At 34.5% G+C, this 27,005-nt stretch overlaps 1 protein-coding gene across 5 annotated transcripts in view; it reads right to left on the minus strand.

Moving 5' to 3' along the window:
* VPS13C (vacuolar protein sorting 13 homolog C) overlaps window positions 1-27,005 on the minus strand; it is a 204,354-nt gene that overhangs the window by 46,837 nt on the left and 130,512 nt on the right. For all 5 annotated transcript variants that reach the window (XR_008992619.1, XR_005028298.2, XM_057488866.1 and 2 more), the window contains exons 48-61: window positions 16,838-17,007; window positions 15,357-15,604; window positions 13,986-14,215; window positions 12,435-12,527; window positions 9,980-10,345; window positions 9,504-9,590; window positions 8,442-8,597; window positions 8,011-8,272; window positions 7,232-7,392; window positions 6,086-6,207; window positions 5,289-5,583; window positions 3,640-4,029; window positions 1,939-2,043; window positions 1,093-1,257 (exon numbers count right to left, since the gene is read on the minus strand). Coding sequence is in view for 3 of the 5 variants with exons in the window: in XM_057488866.1 (XP_057344849.1) it covers window positions 1,093-1,257; window positions 1,939-2,043; window positions 3,640-4,029; window positions 5,289-5,583; window positions 6,086-6,207; window positions 7,232-7,392; window positions 8,011-8,272; window positions 8,442-8,597; window positions 9,504-9,590; window positions 9,980-10,345; window positions 12,435-12,527; window positions 13,986-14,215; window positions 15,357-15,604; window positions 16,838-17,007 (2,850 nt within the window). In the remaining 2 variants the exon portion in view is untranslated. The remainder of the gene's footprint in view (window positions 1-1,092; window positions 1,258-1,938; window positions 2,044-3,639; window positions 4,030-5,288; window positions 5,584-6,085; window positions 6,208-7,231; window positions 7,393-8,010; window positions 8,273-8,441; window positions 8,598-9,503; window positions 9,591-9,979; window positions 10,346-12,434; window positions 12,528-13,985; window positions 14,216-15,356; window positions 15,605-16,837; window positions 17,008-27,005) is intronic.

The following is a 27,005-nucleotide window of genomic DNA, read 5'->3' on the forward strand; positions in this document are numbered from 1 at the left end:
AGTGGTTTGATCTTCACCAATCATATGCTTGTTTGAGCCTCAGTTTTCTTATCTGTAACACTGAAATTTTAGTTCCTAATATAATACAAAATGTCCCTCTGTTAGAGAATACTAGGTAAATTCTATTTCTGAATAAAAATACCTCTGCTATCAAACTCACATCAAAGATAAAAAGATAATGCTCATTTATTTGTTCCCAAGTGTACAGAGATCACTCTAAGTACCTTGGAAGGCCATACCTTGTATAGCTCTAAATTTGTTTGTATTATAATGAGAATCCTTTCTTTTAAGCTTATTGTTAAGATTTTAAAAATAATTACAGGATCTCTTTTTTCTTTGAGATATACAGAAGAATGGTTCCACCCTTAAGGTCACCTGGTTTGGTTGAAAACTCAGACAAATTTAGGCACTAATGCTCCTCTTTGTCCTCTTGTCCACTCTTTCTTTCATTGTCTTCAACTTCTCAAATCTTACTGAACTTGCAAAGTTTAGTTCAAATCCCACCTCTTCTACAAAACTTCCCCTTTTGATCTAGATCACAATAATCTTAATTTCCAATGACTCTACTGACCCTGGAGAAGTATGAGATTCAATTTCCTTCTCTGTAAAGTGAGGGGGTTGAATTTTAGGAAGTTTTCAAGGAAACTTCTAGCTCATCTATTCAGAAATTCTGTCACTACCTATAACTTAGCATATACCATCTTTTTCTCCATGTGTTAGTTTTTATGCATCTTAAGCCCATAACAAGATTATGCACTTCTTGAATAGAGATATTATCTTGACTACTGAAATAATACTAAGTACATTATCTTTATGTACTTCTCACAGTACTTATCCATGTTCTGTACATATAGGAAGAACTTAAGAATGAGTGTTAACCATCTAGGCTGGGCTAGTGGTAACTATTATGAATAATTTTCTTTTTTTCTTTTTTAAACATATGCTACATTGTGAAAGAAAAGTCTTTCAAAATTGGCTGTCATATTTTAACACAAATACGGCAGCAGAGTATGATAAAGAAGTATATGCAATTCTTATTTATATTCCTGTATTTCTTTGTATATTTTAGGTACCAGTTAAAGGAAATTTTACCTCTGAAGAAGCAATGTAGTTCCACTTATTAGTTGGCATTGACCCATCAGATGCAATTTCACCAACTTCTAATTCTAATGATGACTTGTTTGCAATAGTACAAAAGGGAGTCAGTGTAACTATTCGTGTAAGATTAAAACTGCTCATTTTGATGCTAACACCAACCTGTGGAAAGGAAACAAACAAGCTTATTATTAATTTCCCAGTACTTTACACACCTTCTCTGAAACACACACACACACACAGACTTCTTAAAATATTTTAAAATAAGATTTCTTAAATAAAATCACTATAAGCCATACTCCACTATTAACTATGTTCTACGAAGAAAATTTTTCATTCCTTTGACTCCATCAGCAATCAATTCAAGAAATAAGTAATTTAACTAATGATGACCTGTAATAACAGATGCATTTTATCTGTGTTCTTACCTTTTAACATTCCAAATACACTTTGTTTTGTGAAGTGTAAGGGTTCAAGTTTTGTTGCTTTATTACCTCTACTATTGATAAAGTAAGGTAAAACTTTCAAAGTGTTGATAAAACACGTCAACTGGCATAAGATCATTCAAATTTTCACAAATTTAAGATTTAGGGAAAGGTTAGCAGGGAGTGGCATGGAACAAGGACTCTACCGTACTCTGAATATTCACCAAGTTGCTTACTTGGATGGATTCAAATCTCTGTCCTAAACTTTGAAAAATTCAGTATTTGTTTTAATACTTGTGGCCACAGAAATCTGTATAGATAACCATCTTTCATATAGCATTTTGAATTCAAATTTCTGTACCCTGGACTAAAGAAAAGTTAAATAAAGTTGAACATAAATAAGCAAGCAGAATCTTACCAGGTATTCCGTATTGTTGGCAGGACACTTCACACACCCGTAACTTCCCACTGTATCCAATGAAAAACTACTAGACCAGGCACTGGTTGAAATTTTTAATTGTACCTACACCAGAGAACACATACCAGCATTTAAGAAAACAACAAGACTATACTAATTTTATTTGATGGAAAGTTGCTCTACCGCTAGAAATTTATTTAGTAGCGTGGGACACAGAAAAATAGAACCAAAGCCATAATGCAAATGGCTTACAGAATAGAAACTGTCGAGGTCAGTACAATAAAAGCAGAGCTCCGATCTTTCCATTCACATATGCGATGGGGATAATGAATTTAAAGATTTATACCAATGAGACCCTAATTTAAAAAAAAAGAATTACAATGTAAAATAATATTTTCAGTGTTAAACTTTTGATACAGAGCTAACAAATTCTTAAAGTATTAGCATATAGAGAACTTATGCCTTTAACATTATGCAGCAAACATTAAATGAAAGGCCTTGTGATAAGCAGAATGGAAGACAATAGTTTCTGTCTTCAGTGAGCTTCCAACTAAACAGGGAGAATGGAAATTCATAGGAGTAATTGTGATGTAAAACACAATGCAGTAAGAACCACACAGAAAGTACAAAATGTTATCAAGGTGAGAGGGGAAAGAGTCTGCTTTTTGGGTACAGAATTTAGAAAAAATTTATAGAAGAGACCTAACTGTGCTTCTGTATTAATCTCCATCCCTCCAGTTAGATTATAAAAGACATGAGGATAATCAGAGGCCAAACATACAAACATATAATATGAAGGATTAATCAACATTCAAAGACAGTATTTCTCAAAGTGTGGTCCCTGGACCAGGACCATCAGCATCACCTGGGAATCTGTTAGAAATGCAAATTCTCAGGCCCTTCCCAGACTTACTGAATCAAACTGTAGGGGCACAACCCAGCAATCTGTTTTAAAAGCCCTTTAAGTGATTCTGAAATCTGAAAAGCACTAATTTTGAAAATCCATAAATTTGAAGCACACTGAAATTGGAGAACCACTACTGTGAGAACATGGATGTAATATCTAGCCACATTTTAGATGGTCAGAAAATCCTTCACACCTGTCAGGCCTGAGCAGAACGCCAAAAGATGAACAGCAGATAACCAGAAAAGATGTGGCAGATAGGGGAAGCCTAGTAGGAAAGGCATTCCAGGCAGAGGACACAGCATGTACAGCAGCTCAGAGGCGAGCAGTCAGGGAAGTGTGTGTTAAGGAACACCAAAACAGGAGCCTAAAAAGCAAAGGAGCGACCAGAGCTCAGAAGCACCAGGCTTAGGCATTAGATTTCTCTCTCAAAAGCCTGGCTTAGGGCTTCATACACTGGAGGACCCAGTTAATATACGCTATATTCAACTGTTCATCTTTTGAAACGCCACATTGTCACTGCTAAACTACACAAAATCAAGCTTTCTACCTCAAATTACTTCAAAAACAGAATTCTAAGGGTCCTGGAGAAAAGAGTAACTCAGCCTCGGGAAACTACTGCTGTTAGTTCTTAACATCCCACTTGACTACATATTCCTTGAAAGTCTCCTTGGACTTAATTCATACCAATGGTACTTAGCAAACAGGTAGTAATGGCTTTAGGGAAGGCTAATGATTCCCAAATTTCCAGATTATGAACGTATCTATTTTAACTTGTTATATCAACAAAAACATACCTTATTTTTACTAAAAATGTTCTTCTTCTTGAAAGAGAACAAAATAATATCCCTGAAATCAGCTGGATGCTTCACATGAATATCTTCTGAACGATACTGGAGAACCCGAGAAGTCTTGTTGATTAGCCAATAGGGACTAAAGACAGATAACACCAGCCTGCTGCCAATTCGCTTGACATGTATTGACAGATTGACTGTCATCACTTCCGTAGAGTCAGAAGAAAAACACACGATAAAGAATTCGGGAAGTGTGTCACATATACGGAAATGTCCATTCCAATTTTTGCCTTGGTATTTCACCAGGACTAATTCCATTATTTCTCCACTGATCCTTGAATGTAGAACATCAGCAGTACTGCCTTCTGCTAGTTCATGCGTTTCTGCTGTTCCCTAAAAATAAACCAACAAAGAATGAAATTTGCTCAGCAATTTTTTTAAAACCTCTGCAATAGGCTTCCATATTTTATACAATGCTAAATAATCTACCAGATTCTAATTGACAAGTCTTCAATGAGTACCATGTTTACATATCATGAATGTCCAATAACCGCTAAGGACTAAAAACAAAACACTATAATCATAACCAAAGGTAGAAATTGTCTTTTAGCCATTAGTAGGCCTATGGCAGTAAGTTTTGAGAAAGTCAGATGTGTGCTAAAAATTGAAGGCTGGATTCAGGAACCCTGGCTGCTGTCCATTAAGAACAACATCATTAAGTGAGTCACTAGGCTGCCTGGATTTCAGCTTCATCCTTTATTCACATACTATGCTTAATGGTTCTCATTCAAATAGAAAAAGAAAAATAATAATAAACTATTTTGACAAGCTATTTAAGTAAGGTGGAATTATATTAAAAATGAATAATAGCAACATAAAAAATCAGACTTCCTTACTAAAAGTTTCTCTCATATAAATATTATTTAATTCATATACTTAATGTTACTCTCCACAGCTCAGGGGTAGCTCATTGTCAGATGAAGAAATAATTTAGTTTTGCGGACTTTTGTATCTTAAAATGTTGTGGCACATAGAAATTTAAAAAATATTTATCATACTTCATTACTAGGAAATGTTTCCCATTATTTCTTAAAACAGATTATTTTCAAGTTCAACAGAAACCTAGATCAAATAATCCTAATACCAACTTTACATCAAAAAACTTTAGAATTAACTTTACAATAAAATAAGATGAAATATTTTCTCACTGGCTTTGTTCTGTCCTTTACTGAATGGACTTTTACTTAATTAAAAAGAGACTGGCTCTTAATTTATAGCACATGCAGCAGTTTGGTGGTAGGGAACAAAGAGTCAAGCTGCCTAGGACCAATCCCAGCTCTACAGCTTACTAGCTGTGGGATCTTGGGCCAGTCACTTAAACCCTATGACTCAGTTTATTTACCCATCTGTACAATGGGTATAACAATTGTACCTACTTCAGGAGGTTACTATAAAGATGAAAAGTGCTAATACATGTAAAGTACATGGTACTGTGGCTGGCCCGTAGTAAATGCTATACCAATTTCTGCTAGTATTATTAAAGCATTATAAGTATGCCATGTAAAACACTAACCTCAACTGAAAATACCATTAATAAACTAGAATTCACTCGACACCAAGAAGAAAAGTCAAGTAAAATAGAAGGGACATACCTCAAGTAAATACCTTAGGGAATATGGAAGAAGATTCCGCAAAGTGAGGGTAGGATACAGATGAATAATGTAAGCTGGATCCCAGTCTTCACCATGTGTACATATATAGCTTAATTCATCAGGCAGAGCAATTGTAGTGACTATGAGAGGTAAGAAGTTGACTTCGACTGATGGACACTGCAGCACACATCTAACTTCCCTGCACCTGTGAAGTTCCTCCTTCCAGGAAATGTAAGTGGTGGATTCTTTGTATTGATCCTCTAAGATACCAGCTGGCTGAATAAATAATTGGCTTCTACAGAAAAAGAAAACAGAGTTAGAAAAAGCTTTTATAAAGAGTTTAAAAGGATCTCATTAAATTTTGGTTAACTCTACAAGGTAAGTACTATTATTTCTATTTTTAAAGATGAGGAAAACAAGGCAATGAAAGGTTAAGAAATTTGCCAAAAGTCACATGGCTAACTCATGGAGACACTTTCTGGAAAAAAAAAACAACACTCTGCAAACCATGATAACTTAAAAAAAAAAGTGTCATATTTTTATTTTCTAAAGATCTATAAAAGCCAGTTTTAAGACACAAGTTACAGAGAAATACATTTATAGTATCACTGAATTTACCAGATGAAAATTTCTTGTGGTACTATATTTGATGTTTTACAATTTTCTGACACCTATTTTTATTTTCATTGCCTTTGTATTTGAAGTGACTATTTTTCTAGAGTATAGATCCCAATTACAGAATTTTAAGTATATTTAATGAACCTTTTAAAGCTTTGTATATTCAAGGAAGTATCTACCTATATGAATCTAAAGGAACATGGAACTCCTCTTCAGGTCTGGCTACTCCAATGCGCTCCAGTAGCTTAACATTTTTAACAGATTTATAGATGATGAATGCAATAGAGAAATGATTTTTAATCTGTTGGGTAAAAGACATACAAGTTGTTTAGAAAGATGTAGACATTCAAAAGAAAAATCTGAGCTGCACACAATTACTTTCAGATCTAAAATGTTTCAAGCCCAATACTAGAAGATATTTTTATTGGTAATTGAAAATTTTAGGGTATTTAAGTGCTACATATATGAAACTTGATCTTTAAGTGACAGTTGAAAATTTTTAGGATATTTACATGCTCTATATATTACATGCTGATGTTTATTGTTAGTGTATAATATTATCTTTAAAGATGAATTAATCTTTAAAGATTTCAGACATGGTATTTTCTCCTTTTTTTCTCCATGATATTTCTTCATTACGACAATTTCCTCAATGTACTATGAGACTAAACAAAAAAGTATAGCAAAAGAAATATGAGGAAAAGTAATACAATTTTCTTTCCTTGACTACAATATGATATATAGGCTGGAGCTCAAAGCAACCTGAGAAAGAACAATGGCCAAAATTTGAAATCTTTTCATTTTTATCTAGTGTTACATATAAAAAGAAATGTTCTTCTGCTGATCATTTACTGAAACCTGTAATGATGCAGAGAAGAAGACAAATGCATGAAGACTTAAAGGTAGAAAAGAAAATACTTCTACAGATTAAGATGTTAAAATTTTTCTAAATCATTCCAATATTCCTTCACACAAACTTGAAAATTACAATCCCAAGTAATATACAAAGAGACTGGAATGTTATTCTATCTACAAACCAGCTATAACTATTAATATTTCTCAGTTCTAAATCTTTAAAGGAACATAAAGCTCTATTAATTTTAAAAAACTGGGCTTACCATAACAAGATTGTTTCATTAAACATTTAAAAGGAATACTATTACAAAAAGCAAGTTGGATGGGGAAGTTCAGCCAGTTCAACCTATTCTTTATTTATGAATAATTAGTATTGACCTAATGAAGTTTTATATATTCCTGTGCTCAGCTAAATGATTTAATATTTTTTGATATACTTGGAGGGACACAATTTACTTTAACCACATTACCTGCAGAGGAGAGCGAAGGGTAATCACTTTATTCCCTTCAGTTGCATCTATTTGTACCACGACTGAGTCAGAACAGCTGGCATTGGGATTCCGTACATTATACAATTGCCGTCCAGGTCTGGCAATAGGGATTTTTGCAACTTCTGTATATCCATGAGGTACTAAGGCAAAGCATAAATGAGAAGCATTCCAAATATTAACTACCTATATTTCTCTCAGACAGAGTAACATCAGCACCTCAAAAATTATGACAAGAGTATTTTTCCTCATGACTAAAAATGATGACTACACAAAATGTTATTTCTAAGACAACAGGAACTAACAGAAAGGAAAATGGTTATTATTATAAAATTTTTTGACCCAAAACAACTTCTCTTGGAGTTTTGAATGTTTTAAACATGCTCCTTACTCTCTCAACTATATATAGCAATAATCATCTTGTCTTTGTAATGGTGATAACTACTGTCAGTATTTTAGGACCTCTGAATATAGTTATTTTCTCTCCTCACTGAACTCCCATCCTTTTTGAAAAATATTACACATTGTATTATTTAAGGGCACAGAAATAACCTTGTTTTCTATGGTAATTCTTAAATTAATCAAGTTTAATTTTCTCAATTTAGAGGAAGAAAAGAGTTTACCAACTATTTGTTTCAAGACTTTAGAAAAGTTGGCTACCAATGTTATCTGAAGCAAAGTATCTTTCTCATATTTTATAAAAAATAAGCCCACCTCAACAATTCCAAAAATGACTTGGAAATAAAATAAATATAACATACCAAAGGTCAGGGTGAAGAGGGAGCTTTCTTGGCGGCTCAATGTAGACAGTTTCCCAGGATGTGAAGTTTCCATACTGGCATATTCCAATTCCAAACTCTGACCAGCATCAACATCAATAACACCACTTTTCTCAGGGGGGCCCATTACTCTGAGATTATGATTGGGCTGCACCTTAATGGGAATACCTACAGCATTTTTTACTGTGAAAGGAGCCCTATTTAAAGAGTAGTCAAAAGTAGAAGCAGTGCCCTCTGAAAAACCCTAAAAAGGAACATAACAACACAATAAAATTTTTGCAAATGGCAAATGTTCTCTAAAATTAAAGACTACACATTTTTTAGGAAACTGATTTTGATGATGAATATAAATAATCCATACATGCTTCATTTAAAATTCCATTTGAAATATTTTAAGCAAAAACCAAACATACTTTGGCTAAATTGTTGAAAACATTAAGACAACTTTTGGATATTGTTATATTCATTGTATCTCCTGAAGAAATATGAATTGCTGTTTGTGGCTTAAGAAAAAAAACAAAATCATCTCCTGGCATCAAACTTTTGTCCTGGACTGGATTCTTCTTTACCTGAGGACAAATCACACAAAAATTTAAATTATTATCCAATTAATAATAAAATTTAAAAGCTCTCAATAGAGTTAAATTCTCCTTAACTGGTCATTTTATGTTAAGGGTACTCAGACTCATTTTCAAAAGTACTAAGTGCTACACTTTGGTTTAGCAACAATCAGCATTCTTTCTTTCAGTGTACAGTCAATGCATGGGACAACACTGAGAAGTGGGCCATGCAAGTACTCAGAGTCAGTAAGAATCTGCTGAGTCAGTTTCAGTGCCTCACACTTCAGTCAGACTGCTGGGAGAGGTATACTGGCATAATTTGTTAAGGGTATGTTACTCATGTTCCTTTTAATTTAGAAAAATGTACTCCATATCTAGGATTCTGAACTGTTCTCAAGAAGTACCACAAAGACAAAACAGAAAGAATTCATAAACTAGAATAGCAGTTCTTGAATATTTTGATCCCTAAAGTCACTGAGGATCCCAAAGAGCTTCTTTTGTCTACTAATGTGCACCCTATTAACTCAAACTGAGAAGATTTCAAATGTTCATTTAAAAATAACAACTAAAAATATATAGTGAGAAGAGAGGCATTTACAAATCTCTTCAGTGCCTGCTTTAAGAGGAGACAGGTGGGTTGATTTTTGCTCCTATATTCATTCTGTTACAATATCACATAGTCTCTGGAAAATTCTATTGTAGGCTCATGAGAGCATAAGAATGAAAACAATATATAATATCTGAGTATTATTACGAAAATAGTTTTGACCCCATGGACCCCCTAAAAGGGCCTCAAGGATGCTAATACATCTCAAGAATCAGTGAACTAAAAAATACATATGAATGTGTTTAGCAAAAACATAAATGAATGTGAATAGTGTCATTCTATATAAAGATACTTCATGGTTTCCTTACATGAAGTCTTAAATTCCACTGACTGTTCTCCTTCACTCTCTCAATCAGTGGTTCCCAAACAGCATGGACTTCATTATAGTAGTGAACCTGGAAAGGCACAGAATTATAATAACAGTCTTTCAACTTTAACTACATATTTCTGTAACAAATAGGAGGCATATCAAGTAATTAATGCTATATGCCAATAGCCATTTTAACAACATACCTAAAGACACAAAGAACATATATAAAGAGGGTACATTTTCCCTGTACTCTTTTACTTCACTGCCATCAACAAATTATGCAGAAAAATAATCTTTTAAAAAATTATGTCCAAATAAATAATACTATGCATCAATAATTTAAATGTTAGAATGTTTTATCTACTCACATATACACTTGGGTGTGGCCATCACAAACAAGAAAAGCTCACATCTTAATTATGCAATTATACTTTTAGAAATTGGCTCTGGAGGTATTAAATGATCTGATCATACCTCTAGTGTCATGTCAGCATCAGCAGCCATTAGGGAAGTCCAGTTTTTAATATTTCCTGAAAACTTAGACTCTGCCAATAATAAAGGTACAGTCCGATGCCCAAGGCCGCATTCTAAGGTAACTTGAATTGACTCAACAACAAGAGTACAATTTTCCTCTATCAGAGGATGTTCAGTGTCTGTAAAATTTTCTGTTATTTCTGTTGCCATGTCAACACCAAGAAACCAAGAGTTATAATCACTAATAGATTTGACACCCCAAAGATTTTCTGTTTCCTTAGATACATCTTTGCATTCATCTTCTTTTGTCTTTGGAGACATAGCAGCCATGATTGTCATCACAGTATTAAGAATTATGGGTGAAATCTTTAAAAAAGAAAGCAGAAAAAAATTTAGAGTAAATGCTGTCCCAGATTAGAAGAATACATAATACGAAAGTTAAAAACTAATGTTTTAAATATGTTAAATTGCTAAGGAAAATGAGAGAATACACAAAATCCTGTGTCAAATCAACTAACCTCATAGCAATGATTTCTATGTTACCATGAGATTAATTAACGTTATATGTCAATCGTCAAAACTCAAAGTTAACTCAGAGTAAAATAGAGTTATGTCAACAGAAATATGTAAAAGTGTAACCAAAGTTTTCATTTTTCAACCAGCTGCATTAACTAAACCAAAATACATGATCCTCATCAAGATATACATACATGGTTTTCATCTGTCTTACTGAACCAGGAAAGCTGAGAATCACCATGGATCCCTTTCACTTACCCTAAGATCTGCAAATTCTACCCCTTGTTATCTCTGGATAATATCTTTGCTCACCTCCTCATTCCTATTACTGTGCCTTAGTTTTACACTGCTGCTGTCTTCTATGTCCAGTCAGCAACCTCTCATGATTTTTCTAAAACTTTAATCTGAACACATCACTCCTATGCTTAAAATCTTCAACTTCTCATAACTTTCAGGACAAAATTCAAACCCACTTAGCTTAGGAAATGAAGTTCTTTATGACACCATCAATTAGCTAGCTAGGGTTTCCCAAAGTTTGAGCAATACTGGATTAAAGAGATATGATTATGTCACCAAAAGAAGGATCTGTTATGCACTGCTTCCCAAACTTACCTGTCAACTGAATCCTTTTTATGTCCTTGCCTTATTAATGTCATCTATAGTTTGTGCTCTCAGTCTTAAAATTCCATCACACCATTCTCTCTAGCCATATGGGATCAACCCCTTTAAGTCCATAGATTTTACACACCTCTGCCTTTGTGCATTTGTCAGTTCTGTCTGGATAACCCATCTTCTCCCTCTCCAACATCCATCACATTTCCAAAATTCAATTCAAGACATCTTTCCCTGCTGTCCTGGTCTGAGTTAGAGACACCTTGCCTGAGATCCCAACAGCACCTCATGCATGCCTCTAGCACTGATGGCTGGAATCACTGACTTCTTTCTCTCATGTATGTTGTTAAATTTTTTGAAGGCAGGGACCATGTATTCTCAATGCTTTATACAGGACTTTTTGTAAGTAGTAAGGGCTCAAAAACTGTTTGCTGAATAAACAAACTGATAAAAAGAAAAAGAAAGACAAATCTCCCAAGCACCTTAACCTAATGTCTTAGACAAAGTACTTATGCAAAATTCAAGAACTTCCCCCTTTTACTACTTTAGTCTTTAAAAAAGTAAATCCATTAACAAAAATGCAACATAAGACTATTTACTATTTTTGAATATTGAAAGAAAACTACACCGATATTTACATGGTAATTCAAATGACATTAGTTTGTACCTTGATTTAATTATTATTGGTTATTTACTACTGGTTAAAGCTACTATCTGAACTGATATTAACTACGTCAATTTTGTGTCCACTGGACAAAAAATAGATTTTGGAAAGTATTCTATATCTTCTATTTACGATTGATCATGAGGTCACAGTTAAAGAATAAGAATGCCAGTGGAGAACAGAGATTGCTTTTTCAATACCTCAAATGTAAGAAATAAAAAGAAGTAAACCATAATAGTTTATTTCTAGCATATATCTATCATTACAAATATTTTATAAGCCAAATAAAACATTTAATCACATAATTATCAAACATTATCAAATTATACCTCAATAAAATTCTGTAAATTAACTTACTAAAATAGAACAAAAGCAAGATCATTTTCCATCCTTCTTTCCCTTCTCTTCCCACCCCATTGCAGCTGACCTCCCCAAATACTCTCTCCAACACACACACATGCAAATATAAAAGATAAAAACTGTCCTGATCATTTGTACATATTTAAAAGTAATCTTTTAAGGAAAACAAACACTTGCACTAAAGAAAAGTGTATTTTCATGTTAGAGCTATTTATTAATTACTGAATATGTGACTAGCATAATGTTCTAGCTATGAAAGACATCAAAAGATATTGTAAGAAAAATAATAAAATAGGCACTAACCTTAATTATAAATTCTCTAACTTTGATACTTATATTTTGTTTTCCTGAAGCCCATGTACATTTTTCCATAAACAAAGAACAGGGTTGTAAGACCTAGAAACAAGTAAATGAAATTCACATTTCCTTAGTAAAAGATCTGTTATATATGTAATATGCACTTGTAAAAAAAGTCTTATTTGAGTTCTTTAATGACAGCCTACTACTAAAAGCAAAAAGGCAAATTAAATTTGCTGAGAATCACTTGTGAAGGCTCTTCTGAACTATGACAAATCTGTGAACATTGTAAAAGGACATCAAGCAGTTCTGATCAGTTCCTTTATGACAAATTCTTAAATAATGATGCACATTTGCTACTTTTTTAAAATTAAAAATAACACTGTAAATGAGTTTTAAAATGTTTCCTTTTGCTACAGTATCTTTTAAATTAGTTCTTTATAAAATACCCTTTTAACATATATCCATAAAAATGAGGTAAAGTCTGGTAAGGTCTTACATTTGCAAAGAAGTACATGAGGAAATGAAATTAGTATTGTATTGTAGTTCTTGACTGCTAAATTACAAGAAATTATTCTTTTAAACAAATAGTTAATACCTTAAAAAAAAAGGCTACAAGGCTACAGTAAGTTAGGTAAATGAACAGTTTCCAGATGACTTCACAAGTCAATCTTGAGTATCATTTAAGGTCCTTATAAGAATAAATTTCAAATCTTCAAACTCAATGATTTATTAAAATTATGAAAGCTATATTCTTACATATCATTAAATAATAAAATAACCTTGTACCTAAATTGGATGGGGGAATTAGTACTGTATAACTTTCATTAAAAGAAGTTAGGATGAGCTTTCAAGGGACTGATTAATATAAGCTTTCTGTGACATGTCAAAAGATGATCCTGCTAAAGTATGCTTCATGATAAAGTACAGACTATGCCGAGCCAGCACTGCACTTTTTTATGCAAGTCACATTGTCCACAAATTTTTTTAAATTTGAAATAACACTGTAAATGAGTCACATAACATAATGATCCTCTTCAACACAAAATTACGAATTTAACATTAAACAATAATTGGTATGGCAATTATGTTAATTAACTAAAATCATATTTGTAACAATAATGTGAAAACATAATTGAGATTAACTTTTAATACAGCAAAATACAATCTCTTTTGGTCACATGACTCTAACTGAATTTTTTTGTTGTTCAGATTAAAGATTTTAATATTTATTCACTCACTGGCTATTCCATGGTGAACAAAAGATAAACAGCTGAAAAGGAATCTTGGATTTCTACTAAAATTCAATACTGTTCAACAGAAGATGGCAGAATGTAAAGAAAACCAGTCTGGAGGCAATCCCCATTTCTGTTGCTAGCAGCCACGGCAAAATCATCTAACATCTTTGGAACTGAATATCCTTAATCTGTGAAATCTCAAGTTTATAGAAATAATCTCTGAAGTCCTATAGAGTACTCACATTCTAGGATTCTAAGATATACCATTTCTGCTATTCTTAGAATATAATCCAAACTTGGAATTTAAGATAATTCTTACTGTAGTAATGTTTTTTCCTCTCTTTTCTCTGAGAAAAGGGCAAGCAAGCAGTTTAAGATCTCTCACAGAAGCTTTCATCATCTGTTGGAGTTTGGATGATGACAGAGAGAGATTGCACTGGAATGAGGCTGTCAGAGCAGGAGCATCAGCCTTCGTCAGGTTTGCAACAAATACTACTTCTGGATCTGTAATCTTGGCCTTTAAAGTCATATTTGGTTTTACAGAATCATCTGAAGAAACAAAAACAGGAACCACAAAAGTTGTAGTAAAGTGCATCTTGTCACTTCAGTACATGTTATCTAAAAGTTGCTAAGTTGTTTCTAATATCCTGCTATAATAGATAGAGTGACATTAACAATATTGATAATTGATTAATAGCAATAATAAAGGATTATTAACAAATGCTAATTTTTTGCAAGATAATGCAATCTATCCCTGCCATAAGAAGATCATTCCCATTTTGACCTAGCAGGAATAATCTTGTTTCAAAGTTCTTATTGTCAGAATTAAGATGTGTGCTTGTACATACACATGAGTTTGTATTATGTTATGTTGCAGGGACAAGGAGGGGAAAACAGAAGGGAATATTAGGAAGAAGAGGACCTCATAAAGTTGCCAGACCATTATTATTTGTTTACTTTGATTATGCCACATAATATATAGTCAGTGTCATATAATCTATAGTGTAAATACATTAGATGTACATATGAATACAGAAATATCAGATATAACTACTACTTAGGAAAGGTAACTGGAAAAATAAATTCTGACCTTGCCAGTAAATGATACTTTCCAGTTTTGCTGAGTTATACATTAGAGAGAAAAATGTCTGACCCTAGACAATTATAATTTAACATGGAAAATTACTGTCTACTCAGTAATGATAGAATAAATGTCTTACCGAACAGGAAAGTGGCTTCAGCATACACCAAAACCAGACATTTGCAAATGCTCCTGTGAGTTTAAAGTATCTGAGGTGATGTCCAGGGATCTCAAGCTGAGTCAGCAAATACCCTACCTTCTGCTTTTATTGTTAAATTGTCCTTCAAGATGCTATAATTCTTCCAAATATTTTCTTTGAAAAGGATTCCCCTTTTACAAAACAGACTGCCAACCATAGACCCAGATAAACTCCCTCTCTTTCTGGATGAGTAAAGCAGTGTTAAATAGCTGCCTGCTGGCCTCTAATACAATATATATTTCTAGTCGATTTCTCTCTTAAAAATCTATGTTTACTGAAGTTATTCTATAGAATACATTTAAATCTGAAAGAATAATTTTACATTCTTAAATTTTCCATTACTTTTTTCCTGTTTGAAATTTTTCTTAAAATATATAAGATGTCACCTACAACAGATAAACGCTGCTAACCTTTCTCGATCCTGACTTTCGCTGTAGCAGTCTGTCGTAGCGGAAGCTGTGCTTCTTTTGCCATATTGTCAGGACTCTGAGACACAGCTTTGATGAAGAAATCTGCCACAGTCATCAGAAACTCCACACTGGCACATACATATAGCTTGTCAAGAAGAGCATCAATATGAGTTCCATCTTTGCCTTGTTTGTAACTTATATCAATCATAGAACTGTTGCTATCTTGGTTATTCTTCTTATCAATCATTCTGAAAAATACATATACACTGATTATTTTATTCCTGCTCAAATAATTGAAAAGATGAAGATTTTCCTATACATTTTAATAATCTTTCTTTCACCTTTCATTTTTCAATCTGAATACAAAACAATGTTAACTGGAGTCTAATTAGCTAATTAGCAACCAAGACATGATCTCCTAATCTCCACTGCAAGATTTATGTTAATAAGCAATTAAAAAATATGTATAAGAATAACTCAATAGTAGTAAAAAAAATGAATGACTGCTGAAATTAGCAACACGAGTGTGGTTCTGCAAAATTTAAAAGACAACCTCTTTATATTATTTTACAAAATTAACCTCCCTGAACAAAATTATCTCTGAAGAGCATCCTATACAATTGAATCCAAAAACATTTAATGCAATTCAAATCAGCAAAGGTCTACCAAGTGTCTACAGTGAGAGTTTCCACCCACCATCACATGTGCTAGAAAGAGCAGGCTACTACTAGCCTAGACAAGTGTAGACAACAATTTCTGACATAAAATTTGCAAACTAGAAAAGTTGGTTGCACCATAGCATTCTTTCCTCATTTATTCATCACTTAGAAAAACTAAGGGCTCAGAAGTATCCAATATGTTTTTAATGGAGTCAAAGGTTAGGTAGCAACATAATTTTTCTCCAAAAAACAGTAAGTGTAAAAAATATCATGTGTCTCATTATTTGGGAAAATAATAAAAATATAATTAGGCTATCTAAGCCTATATAATTCCCACCTTATAGTGGACTGCTATAAGTTAATCTTTCAAAAATTAGCTGATAATGTGAAAATGCTAGAGATTTCATTTCTGGTAAAACTGAAATAAATTTCACAGAACTGTTTTAAAATATGTATACAAAATAAATAAGACAAAGGAAAGATCTAAAACCTTCAGGCTTTTTTAAAACAAAGATTCTGCCTACTGGATACAATTTTAAAAATATGGTACCAATAAACCACATACGGATTTAACTATTAAAATTCGTGCATTCTCTTAGTTCCCATCTTCAAGACAGTACTCCATTTTATTATTAAACTTCCCTTTAATTCACACTTTAAAGCCATTGAATCTGAATTAGCAGTACTTCTTCATGTACTTAAAATTGAGGTATGACCAAAGACCTCTTTTGATAATTCCAAGCCCAGCAATCAATGCCTGGTAGCCACACCAAGTGCAACGTCAACCTTAAATAATGTACAGCAGGTTCAGAGATGACAAACCTTGATGTTGCTCTCTCAATGCCTTCTCTGAGATCATCAAGGGTACATGTCTTAAGCTGAAGGTTGACATCCATTGATCCATCCTTAAACATCTTTCCTGCAGAGGCCATAAGATGTAGTCTCAGTTCACCAAGCCGGAAACTGTCATTATGAAATGAAAGTTTGGATTCCTGTGGTATATTTTCAAGCAAAAGAATCAATTGTCTGTGAATACTATGTCACTATCTTTAAACATATTTTTTTGATATTATTAATATACAATTACATGAGCAACATTATGGTTACTAGACTACCCCTATTATCAAGTCCCCACCACATACCTCATTACAGTCACTGTCCATCAGCATAATAATAGTATGCTATAGAATCACTGTTTGTCTTCTCTGTGTTATACTGCCTTCCCCGAATTCCCCACCCCACCTCATTATGTGTGATAATCGTAATACTCCTTTTGCCCCTTCTCCCTCCCTTCCCACCCATCCTCCCCAGTCCCTTTCCCTTTGGTAACTGTTAGTCCATTCTTGGGTTCTGTGAGTCTGTTGCTGTTTTGTTCCTTCAGTTTTTTCTTTGTTCTTATACTCCACATATGAGTGCAATCATTCAGTACTTCTCTTTCTCCACCTGGCTTATTTCACTGAGCATAATACCCTCTAGCTCCATCCATGTTGTTGCAAATGGTAGGATTTGTTTTCTTCTTATGGCTGAATAATATTCCATTGTGTATATGTACCACATCTTCTTTATCCATTCATCTACTGATGGACACTTAGGTTGCTTCCATTTCTTGGCTATTGTAAATAGTGCTGCGATAAACAGGGGTGCATCTGTCTTTTTCAAACTGGGGTGCTGCATTCTTAGGGTAAATTCCTAGAAGTGGGATTCCTGGGTCAAATGGTATTTCTATTTTGAGTTTTTTGAGGAACGTCCATACTGCTTTCTACAACAGTTGAACTAATTTACATTCCTACCAGCAGTGTAGGAGGGTTCCCCTTTCTCCACATCCTCGCCAACATTTGCTATTGTTTGTCTTTTAGATGGTGGCCATCCTAACTGGTATGAGGTGATATCTCATTGTGGTTTTAATTTGCATTTCTCTGATAATTAGTGATATGGAGCATCTTTTCATGTGCCTGTTTGCCATCTGAATTTCTTCTTTGGAGAAGTGTCTGTTCAGCTCCTCGGCCCATTTTTTAATTGCCTTATCTGCTTTTTGTTTGTTGAGGTGCATGAGCTCTTTATGTATTTTGGATGTCAACCCCTTATTAGACATATTATTTATGAATATATTCTCCCATACTGTAGGATGCCTTTTTGTTCTACTGATGGTGTCCTTTGCTGTACAGAAGCTTTTTAGCTTGATGTAGTTCCACTTGTTCAGTTTTGCTTTTGTTTCCCTTGCCTGGGGAGATATGTTCATGAAGAAGTTGCTCATGTTTATGTCTAAGAGATTTTTGCCTATGCTTTTTTCTAAGAGTTTTATGGTTTCATGACTTACATTCAGGTCTTTGATCCATTTTGAGTTAACTTTTGTTTATGGGGTTAGACAACAATCCAATTTCATTCTCTTACATGTAGCTGTCCGGTTTTGCCAACACCAGCTGTTGAAGAGGCTGTCATTTCCCCATTGTATATCAATGGCTCCTTTATCATATATTAATTAACTATACATGCTTGGGTTTATAGCTGGGCTCTCTAGTCTGTTCCACTGGTTTGTGGCTCAGTTCTTGTGGCAGTATCAAATTGTCTTGATTACTGTGGCTTTGTAGTAGAGCTTGAAGTTGGGAAGCGAGATTCGCCCCTGCTTTATTCTTCCTTCTCAGGATTGTTTAAACATATTCTTAACTAAAAGATTAAAGGCAAACTGATATCACAAATTTTAAAAGTATGAGTATTAAAACCCCAAAATGGATCAGAGAATATTCATGTTTGTGTATGTATATGTACATACAAATGAATACATATGTGTATGTGCTGATATTCAACAATGGTTAATATATGAGGATTTATCTGATTTATAGTTCAATGCAAATAAAAATAATCGTGGAATATTTTTGTTTGTTAAGCAGTCTAATAAATATTTAATGAGCTCTTCTACTAAAAAACATTGTGATAGGAACTATGAGGTTTATGAAAAGGGTTAAGGCATAATAGGTGATCTCAGTGAGCTTATATCCCAAAACAGAAGACAAAATAGAAATACATTACAGGGTACATCACAAGGAGATGCTGTAAGTTGGAAATGATCAAAAACTATTGTTTATAGGATATTAAGTGATGGTAAAGAATATAAACAGCAACAGCTCAGAGGATCAAAGAGAGCACTGTAGGCTGGAAAATAGTATGCTATAGAATCACTGTTTGTCTTCTCTGTGTTATACTGCCTTCCCAGAAGAGAGAACTTAATTGAGGCTCTCAGACTGAGTGGGATCAGAGTGATTAAGAGGGAATAGAAGACATTCCATATGGGGAAAAAACATGACCAAACAATTCAAAGATGCTCTGAGGGCATAAGGCACAAGCTTCTTGGGCTTGACTATTCCAATTAAAGAAGGGTAGAGAATGAGAGATGGATAGAAATATGGAGGCCTAATTGAGGTCTTAAATCCTAAATTATAGATTTAAAAATTTTTATTTCAAGGAAAAAGGACTTAAATCTTGGTTCCATCATAACACATGGTTTCAAATTCTGTTGGTATGCCTAGACTTAAAAAGAATAAAACTCAACCAATCAAGCAAAAAAAAAAAACCTTCAGGGAAATAAAGAACATCAGTCATAATGTATAATTCCTGGCACATGGTTATAACTCTTCTCTCACTCAAGAGAATATATTATATGCAAGTATGTCGGAATAACATTCTTATTGGCAAACTTGGAATGCCTTTAATTTTTGAAAATGTAGTAATTCACAAACTTCTGGTCTATAACTATTAGTAATTTGACCTGTGGCACATCTACTGATCACAAACACTCATGTTGGTTACTGATGTAGATATCTGGAGACGCTGAATTTTTTTTAATGAAGTAAAATTCACATAACATAATACTGAAAGTTTTTAAAGCAGAATGAGAGTTGTAAATGACTACATGAGATCCATTAAGTAAACTGAACTTGTGACAATGTCTAAAATTGATTAAAGTAAAAAGAGCAATGAGCAAGGAAGCCACTGCAGTACAAGAAGTGTGAGCCAGTAAGTTTCAAATAAAGTAGTAGACAGAGCTGACAGGAAACAACAAATGTCACTCAAAGAAAAAAACTGATGCTACTCAGTGTCTAAATGAATAAAAGTCAACATAGAAAGAAGTAAAGTATGACACCAAGATTCTAATGCTGAGGACCTTTAGAATGATGGTACCTAAGTGAAATGAAGAACACATTTAATTGTTCATCTTCCCTAAGGTCATTTTCTGATCTTGTCATTAACATTAATTACTAGAAACTAAGGCAGTTCATTGCACAAATGACAAATGGTAGCCCAAGTTTCAACAGTGACAATGTAGAAATACTGTATAATTTGTAGAAAACAGTATGAAATGTAAGATAACATATGAATGGATACTAACAACAGATACAATACCCATAATTACTTAAGTTTATTGGTATTATCATATGACATGTATTATGAGTATTATATGACAATTGACATAAGAAGCATTTGTTAGAAGATACTATCTACACAATAAAAAATAGCTTTCTAAAATAGCACTGATACATTATTTAATTCAAATCATTATAGCACTAGACCTTGCTTCTTCAATTCATTATCAATATCCATAATATATATCTACTACATATAAAATTTATTCAATAGAAACAACTGAGGGAGAAAAAAGATGGCAGAGTAGGAAGGCAAGGTGGAAACACACACGCACACATATACATCAAGGAACCAACTACAGCAAATACAACTAACCCTGGAAACCATCTCAAAACTGCAGAACAGACCACCTACACCTGGTGAAGAAGAGAGGACCACACAGAGAAGGGTAAAGTGGCACAGCCACAGTAGATTGGGACGCCAGCTGTTCCCCCATCCCAGCCCACAAGCAAGAGGAAGAACAGAGCAGAGAACAGATAAATGCTCAGGAACTCTGCACACCTGGCTCTAGAGATCTGACCTGGGAACATAAGTCCTCACTGCACTAGGCTTTGGTGATTAATGGGACTGAACACCAGGCAGAGTTTAAGCACTCTGGGAGGCTGAGACTACTGCCGATTGTGGAGGACAGGCAAGCTCCCTTGGTCTCTCTGAGATCCAACACAGAGGCAGCAGTTTGAAAGAAATTACCAGCAGCAAGAAGGGTACCAGAGGGGTGAGGGTCAGATGGAGCTCTCTCTGCAAAAGAAAGAGCAGATGGAAACTTCCTCAGCCGTCCCTTAGCCCAATTTGTCAGGCACTTGTGAAAGCCCCAAACACTCCATCCCCCTCACTGATGACTTAGCCCCAAGGCACTTCCCTGTGCACCCACCAGCCCATCTGCCTGCCTGGGCAGCTCAGCTCAGCAGTGGACAGACTCTGCTGTTGGCAGGCAGAGGGAGGATTTTCCAGCTTTCTCAGCCCTTTATAACCCCAACTGGGGAGGAACCTGAGGGACCAAGCACCAACTGCTGCTCCTGCCTCGCTGGCAACCCAGCCCCACCCACGCTTCCCTGCGCACATGCCCTGCCAACCCCATTAGCCCAGCAGCACTGCCATCACTGCAGGGCAGGCAGAGGGCAGCCTGCCCACAACAATCCCAGCACAAGCAAGACTGCTCAGCTCACAAAGGGCCTGCTGAGGCAAACTGCCACACTCTGCTGACAGAAATCAGCCACTGCTAACAAACAGGCAGAAAGGCAGACTTGCCCATAGCCCACCAACAGCAACTGGGGCTCCACTGAAAGGAGAGCGAGGTACTGGTGAGTAGAGTCTTGAGCTTCTGGGCATCACAGAAAGCCTTCCCCATAAAGCCATGACTCACTAGACCAGGAGGCATGGCAGATTTACAAAATACAAAGGAAGAAAAAAAACCCAAAACCCACACAAAATGAGGCAGAGGAGTATGTTCCAAACAAGACTACAGGATAAGATACCAGAAAGAGGGCTAAATGGAATAGAGATCACAAATCTTCTTGATAAAGACTTCAAAATAACAGTCATAAATATACACACTGATCTGTGAAAAGTACTGATTATCTCAAGAAGGAATTCAACAAAGAAGAGTTGAAAAAGAGCCACTCAGCTAAGGAATTCAGTAACTGAAATGAAAAATACAATGAAGGGAATGAATAATAGACTGTTGCAAGTAGAGAAGACAATCTACAAAATGGAAATTAGAGACCAGGAAAATAATGAAGCGGAGGAACAGAGAGAAAAAACAATCTCTAGAAATGAGAGGATGCTAAGAGAGCTGTGTGACAACTCCAAAAGGAGAATAAAGAGACAAAGGAGTAGGAAATCTCTTTGAAGAAATAACTGCTGAGAACTCCCACAATCTAGGGACAGAAATGGACACCCAGGTCCTGGAAGCACAGAGAGCCCCTAACAAAAGGAACCCCAGGAAGACAATGTCAAGACATGTAATAATTACAATAGCAAAGAGTAAGAGTAAAGAGAAGGTACTGAAGACAGCTAAAGAGAAGCAAAAAAATTCTTATAAGGGAAACCCCATCAGGCTATCAGCAGACTTCCCAGCAGAAACTCTGCAGGCCAGAAGGGAGTAGCATGAAGTATTTAATATATTGAAACAGAAGGACCTTCAACCAAGAATCCTCTACCCAGCAAGATTGTCATTCAAATTTGAAGAGGTAAACATTCCCCAGATAAACAAAGGCTGAAGGAATTTATAACCATTAAACCCGCATTATAGGATGTTAAATGGACTTCTGCAGATGGAAATGTTTCTAAGGTTAAATAGTTTTCACTAGTGAAAATAAACACACAGTAAAGGTAGTAGACCAATTACTTACCGAACAAGTATAAAATTAAAACAAAAGTAGTAAAACCAGCTATACACAAAATCAGTCAAGGGATACACAAAAAATGCAGATTATGACATCTAAAACATAAAGCATGGAGGAGGAAGAATAAAAAATATTTTTAGATTGTGTTTGAAATTGAGTGATCTTCAACTTAATATAGACTGTTATATATTTAGGAAACTATTCATAAACTTTATGGTAACCACAAAACTAAAACCTGTAATATATACACAAAAATTTAAGAAAAGAAATTGTATCACAATACTAAAGAAAACCATCAAATAACAAGAGTACAAAAGAAGAAGAAAGGAACCAAGAGGAACTACAAAAACAACCAGAAAACGATTAATAAAATGGCAATGAGTACACACCTATCAATAACTACTTTAAATGTAAATGGGCTGAATAACCATCAAAAGACACCGAATGGTAGAATGAATAAAGAAAGAAGACTCCTCAATATGCTGCCTACAGGAGACTCATTTCAGACTCAAAAGACATACATAGACTGAAAGTGAAGGGATAAAAAAAAGTATTTCATGTAAATAACAAGGAGAAAAAAGAAGGAATAGCAGTACTTATATCAGATAAAATAGACTTCAAAACAAAGAAAGTAACAAGAGACAAAGAAGGACATTACATAATTATAAAGGAATCAGTCCAATCAGGGGCTATATCAAATATAATTATCTATGCACCCAACATAGGAGCACCTAACCATGTGAGAACTAAATAAGAGAACTAAACAGAGATTTAGAGTGAAACTGAATCATATTAGGGGACCTTAACACACCACTTTCATCAATGGACAGATCATCCAGCCAGAAACTAAATAAGGAAACAAGGCACTGAACAACACAGTAGATCAGATGTACTCAACAGATATCTACAGAACACTCCACCCAAAAGCAGCAGGATACACATTTTTCTCAAGTACACTAGGAATATTCTCCAGAACAGATCATATATATCACATATTAGGCCACAAAAAGACCTCAATAATTCAAAAAGATTGAAATTGTATCAAGCAACTTCTCAAGACCACAATGGTACAAAACTAGAAATAAATTACACAAAGAAAATTTTTAAAACCCACAAACAAATGGAAGCTAAACAACATGCTCCTAAATAATCAATAGATCAAGGACTGAATCAAAGTAGAAATTAAGCAATACATGGAGACAAATGAAAACAAAAATACAACAGCTCAAAATTTGTGAGATGTTGCAAAAGCTGTTCTAAGAGGGAAGTACACAGCATATAGGACTACCTCAAGAAGCAAGAAAAATCCCAAATTAACAGTCTAAACTCACAACTAAAGAAACTAGAAAAAGAAGAAAAATTGAAACACAAAGTTACTAGGAGGAACATAATAAAGATCAGAGCAGAAATAAATAAAATAGAGAAGAACAAATCACTAGGGAAAAAATCAGTGACACCAAGAGCTCGTTCTTTCAGAAAATTAGTAAAATAGATAAACTTCTGGCCAGACTTATCAAGAGAAAAAGAGGAAACAAAGAAGTGAAAAAAGGAACTGTCACAACTGACACCACAGAAATTCAAAGAATTATTAGAGAATTCTATAAAAAATTAGATGCCAATAAATTGGACAACCTAGAAGAAATGGACAAATTCCTAGAAAAGTACAACCTTCCAAGACTGACCCAGGAAGAAGCAGATAATCTAAACACACCAATTACCAGTAACAAAATTGAATTGGTAACCAAAAATTTCCCAACAAATGGAAGTCCACGTCCAGATAGCTTCACAGATGAATTCTACCAAACATTTAAAGAAGAGCTAATACCCATCCTTCTTAAAGTATTTCAAAGAGTAGAAGAGAAGGGAATACTTCCAAACTCATTTTATGAGGCAGCATCACTCTAATACCAAAACTAGAGACACTACAAAAAAGAAAATTATAGACCAATATCCCTGATAAACATAGATGCAAGAATCTTCAACAAAAACTTGGCAAACCAAATTCAAAAATACACCAAAAGGATCATCCATCACAACCAAGTGGGATTTATTCCAGGGATGCAACAATGGTACAATATTCATAAATCAATCAATGTGATACACCACATTAACAACAACAAAAAAGGATAAAAACCATGTGATTATCTCAATAGATGCTGAAGAAGTATTTGACAAAATTCAAGAATGATTTATGATAAAAAATATCAACAAAATGGGTATAGACACAGTGGACCTCAACATAATAAAGACTATATGAAAAACCCACAGTTAACATGATGTTCAATGGCAAAAGCTAAAAGCTTTTACTCTAAGATCAGGAACAAGACAAGGATGTCCACTCCCATCACTTTTATTCATCATAGTACCAGAAATCCTAGCTAAGGCAATCAGACAAGATAAAGAGATAAAAGGCATCCAACTTGGTAAAGGAAGAAGTAGAACTGTCAATATTTGCAGATGACATATGATACTGTGGATAGAAAACCCTAAAGACTCCACCAAAAAACTATTAGAATAACTAGATTCAGCAAAGTTGAAGGATAAAAATTAATACACAGAAATATGCTTCATTCCTTTATACTAAGAACAAACTAGCAGAAAGAGAAATCAGGAAAACAATTCCATTTACAATTGCATAAAAAAAAACACCTAGGAATAAACCTAACCAAGAGGTGAAAGACCTGTACTCTGAAAACTAAAAGACACTCATGAGAGAAAATAAAGAAGACACCAATAAATGGAAATTTATCCCATGCTTATGGATAGGAAGAATACTGTCAAAATGGCCATCCTGCCCAAAGCAGTTTACACATTCAATACAAGCCCTATCAAAATACCAATATTTTTGTATTTTTCAATGAACTAGAGCAAATAATCCTAAAATTCATACAGAACCACAGAAGGTGCCCAAAAAGGCAAAGCAGTCCTGAGAAAGAAGAACAAAGCTGGGGGTATTATGCTCCCTGGTTTCAAGTTATACTACAAAGTGACCAAAACAGAATGGTACTAGCAGAAGACCAGAATCATAGATCAGTGGAACAGAATAGAGAGCCCAGATATAAATCCACATATCTATGGTCAATTAATATATGATTAGTCATGAATAGACAATGGGGAAAAGACACTCTCTTCAACAACTGGTGTTAGAGAAACTGAGCATCTACATGCAAGAGAATGAAACTGGATTACTGTCTAACACCATACACAAAAGTAAACTCAAAATGGATCAAAGACCTAAATTTAAGACATGAAACCATAAAACTCTTAGAAGAAAACATAGGTAAAAATTTCTTGAACATAAGCATGAGCAATTTTTTTTGGACACATATTTTCGGGCAAGGGAAACAAAAATGAACAAGTGGGACTATATCAAACTAAAAAGCTTCTGTTCCTCAAAGGACATCATCAGCAGGACAAAAAGGCACTCTTTTTTGGGAGAATATATGCATAAACAACTTACCCAATAAGGAGTAACATCCAAAATATATAAAGAACATACATGCCTTAACACCCAAAAAACAAATAACCTGATTAAAAAATGGGCAGAGGATCTGAACAGACATTTTTCCAAAGAAGACATACAAGTGGCCAACAGGCACATGAAAAGATGCTCCAAATCACTAATTATCAGGGAAATGCAAATCAAAACCACAATGAAGTATCACCTCACTGCAGTGAGAATGGCCACTATTTAAAAGACAAGAAATAACAAGTGCTGGTGAGGATGTGGAGAAAAGGGAATCCTCCTGCACTGTTGGTGGGATAAACTGGTGAAGCCACTGTGGGAAGCAGGATGGAGTTTTCTCCAAAAACTAGAAGTAGAAATACTGTAAGACCTAGTAACTCCACTTGTAGGAATTTACCCAAGATTTATGTACCCCTATGTTTACTGCCACATTATTTACAATAGCCAAGATATAGAAGCAACCAAAATGTCAGATGAATGGATAAACAAGATGTGGTATATATACACAATGGAATATTATTCAGCCATAAAAGAAGAAATCCTGCCATTTGTGACAACATGGATGGACCTACAGGGTATTATGTTAAGTGAAATAAGCCAGGCAGAGGAAGATAAATACCACATGATTTCACTAATTTGTGGAATCTAAAAACAAAACAAAATGGAATGAACAAAATAGCAACAGACTCACAGACACTGAGAAATGACTGATGGTTACCATGGGGGAGCTGTTAGGGTGAGTGGGTGGGGAGGGGGATAA

Source organism: Manis pentadactyla, chromosome 11 (assembly GCF_030020395.1).
Source record: "Manis pentadactyla isolate mManPen7 chromosome 11, mManPen7.hap1, whole genome shotgun sequence".
NCBI lineage: Eukaryota > Metazoa > Chordata > Mammalia > Pholidota > Manidae > Manis > Manis pentadactyla.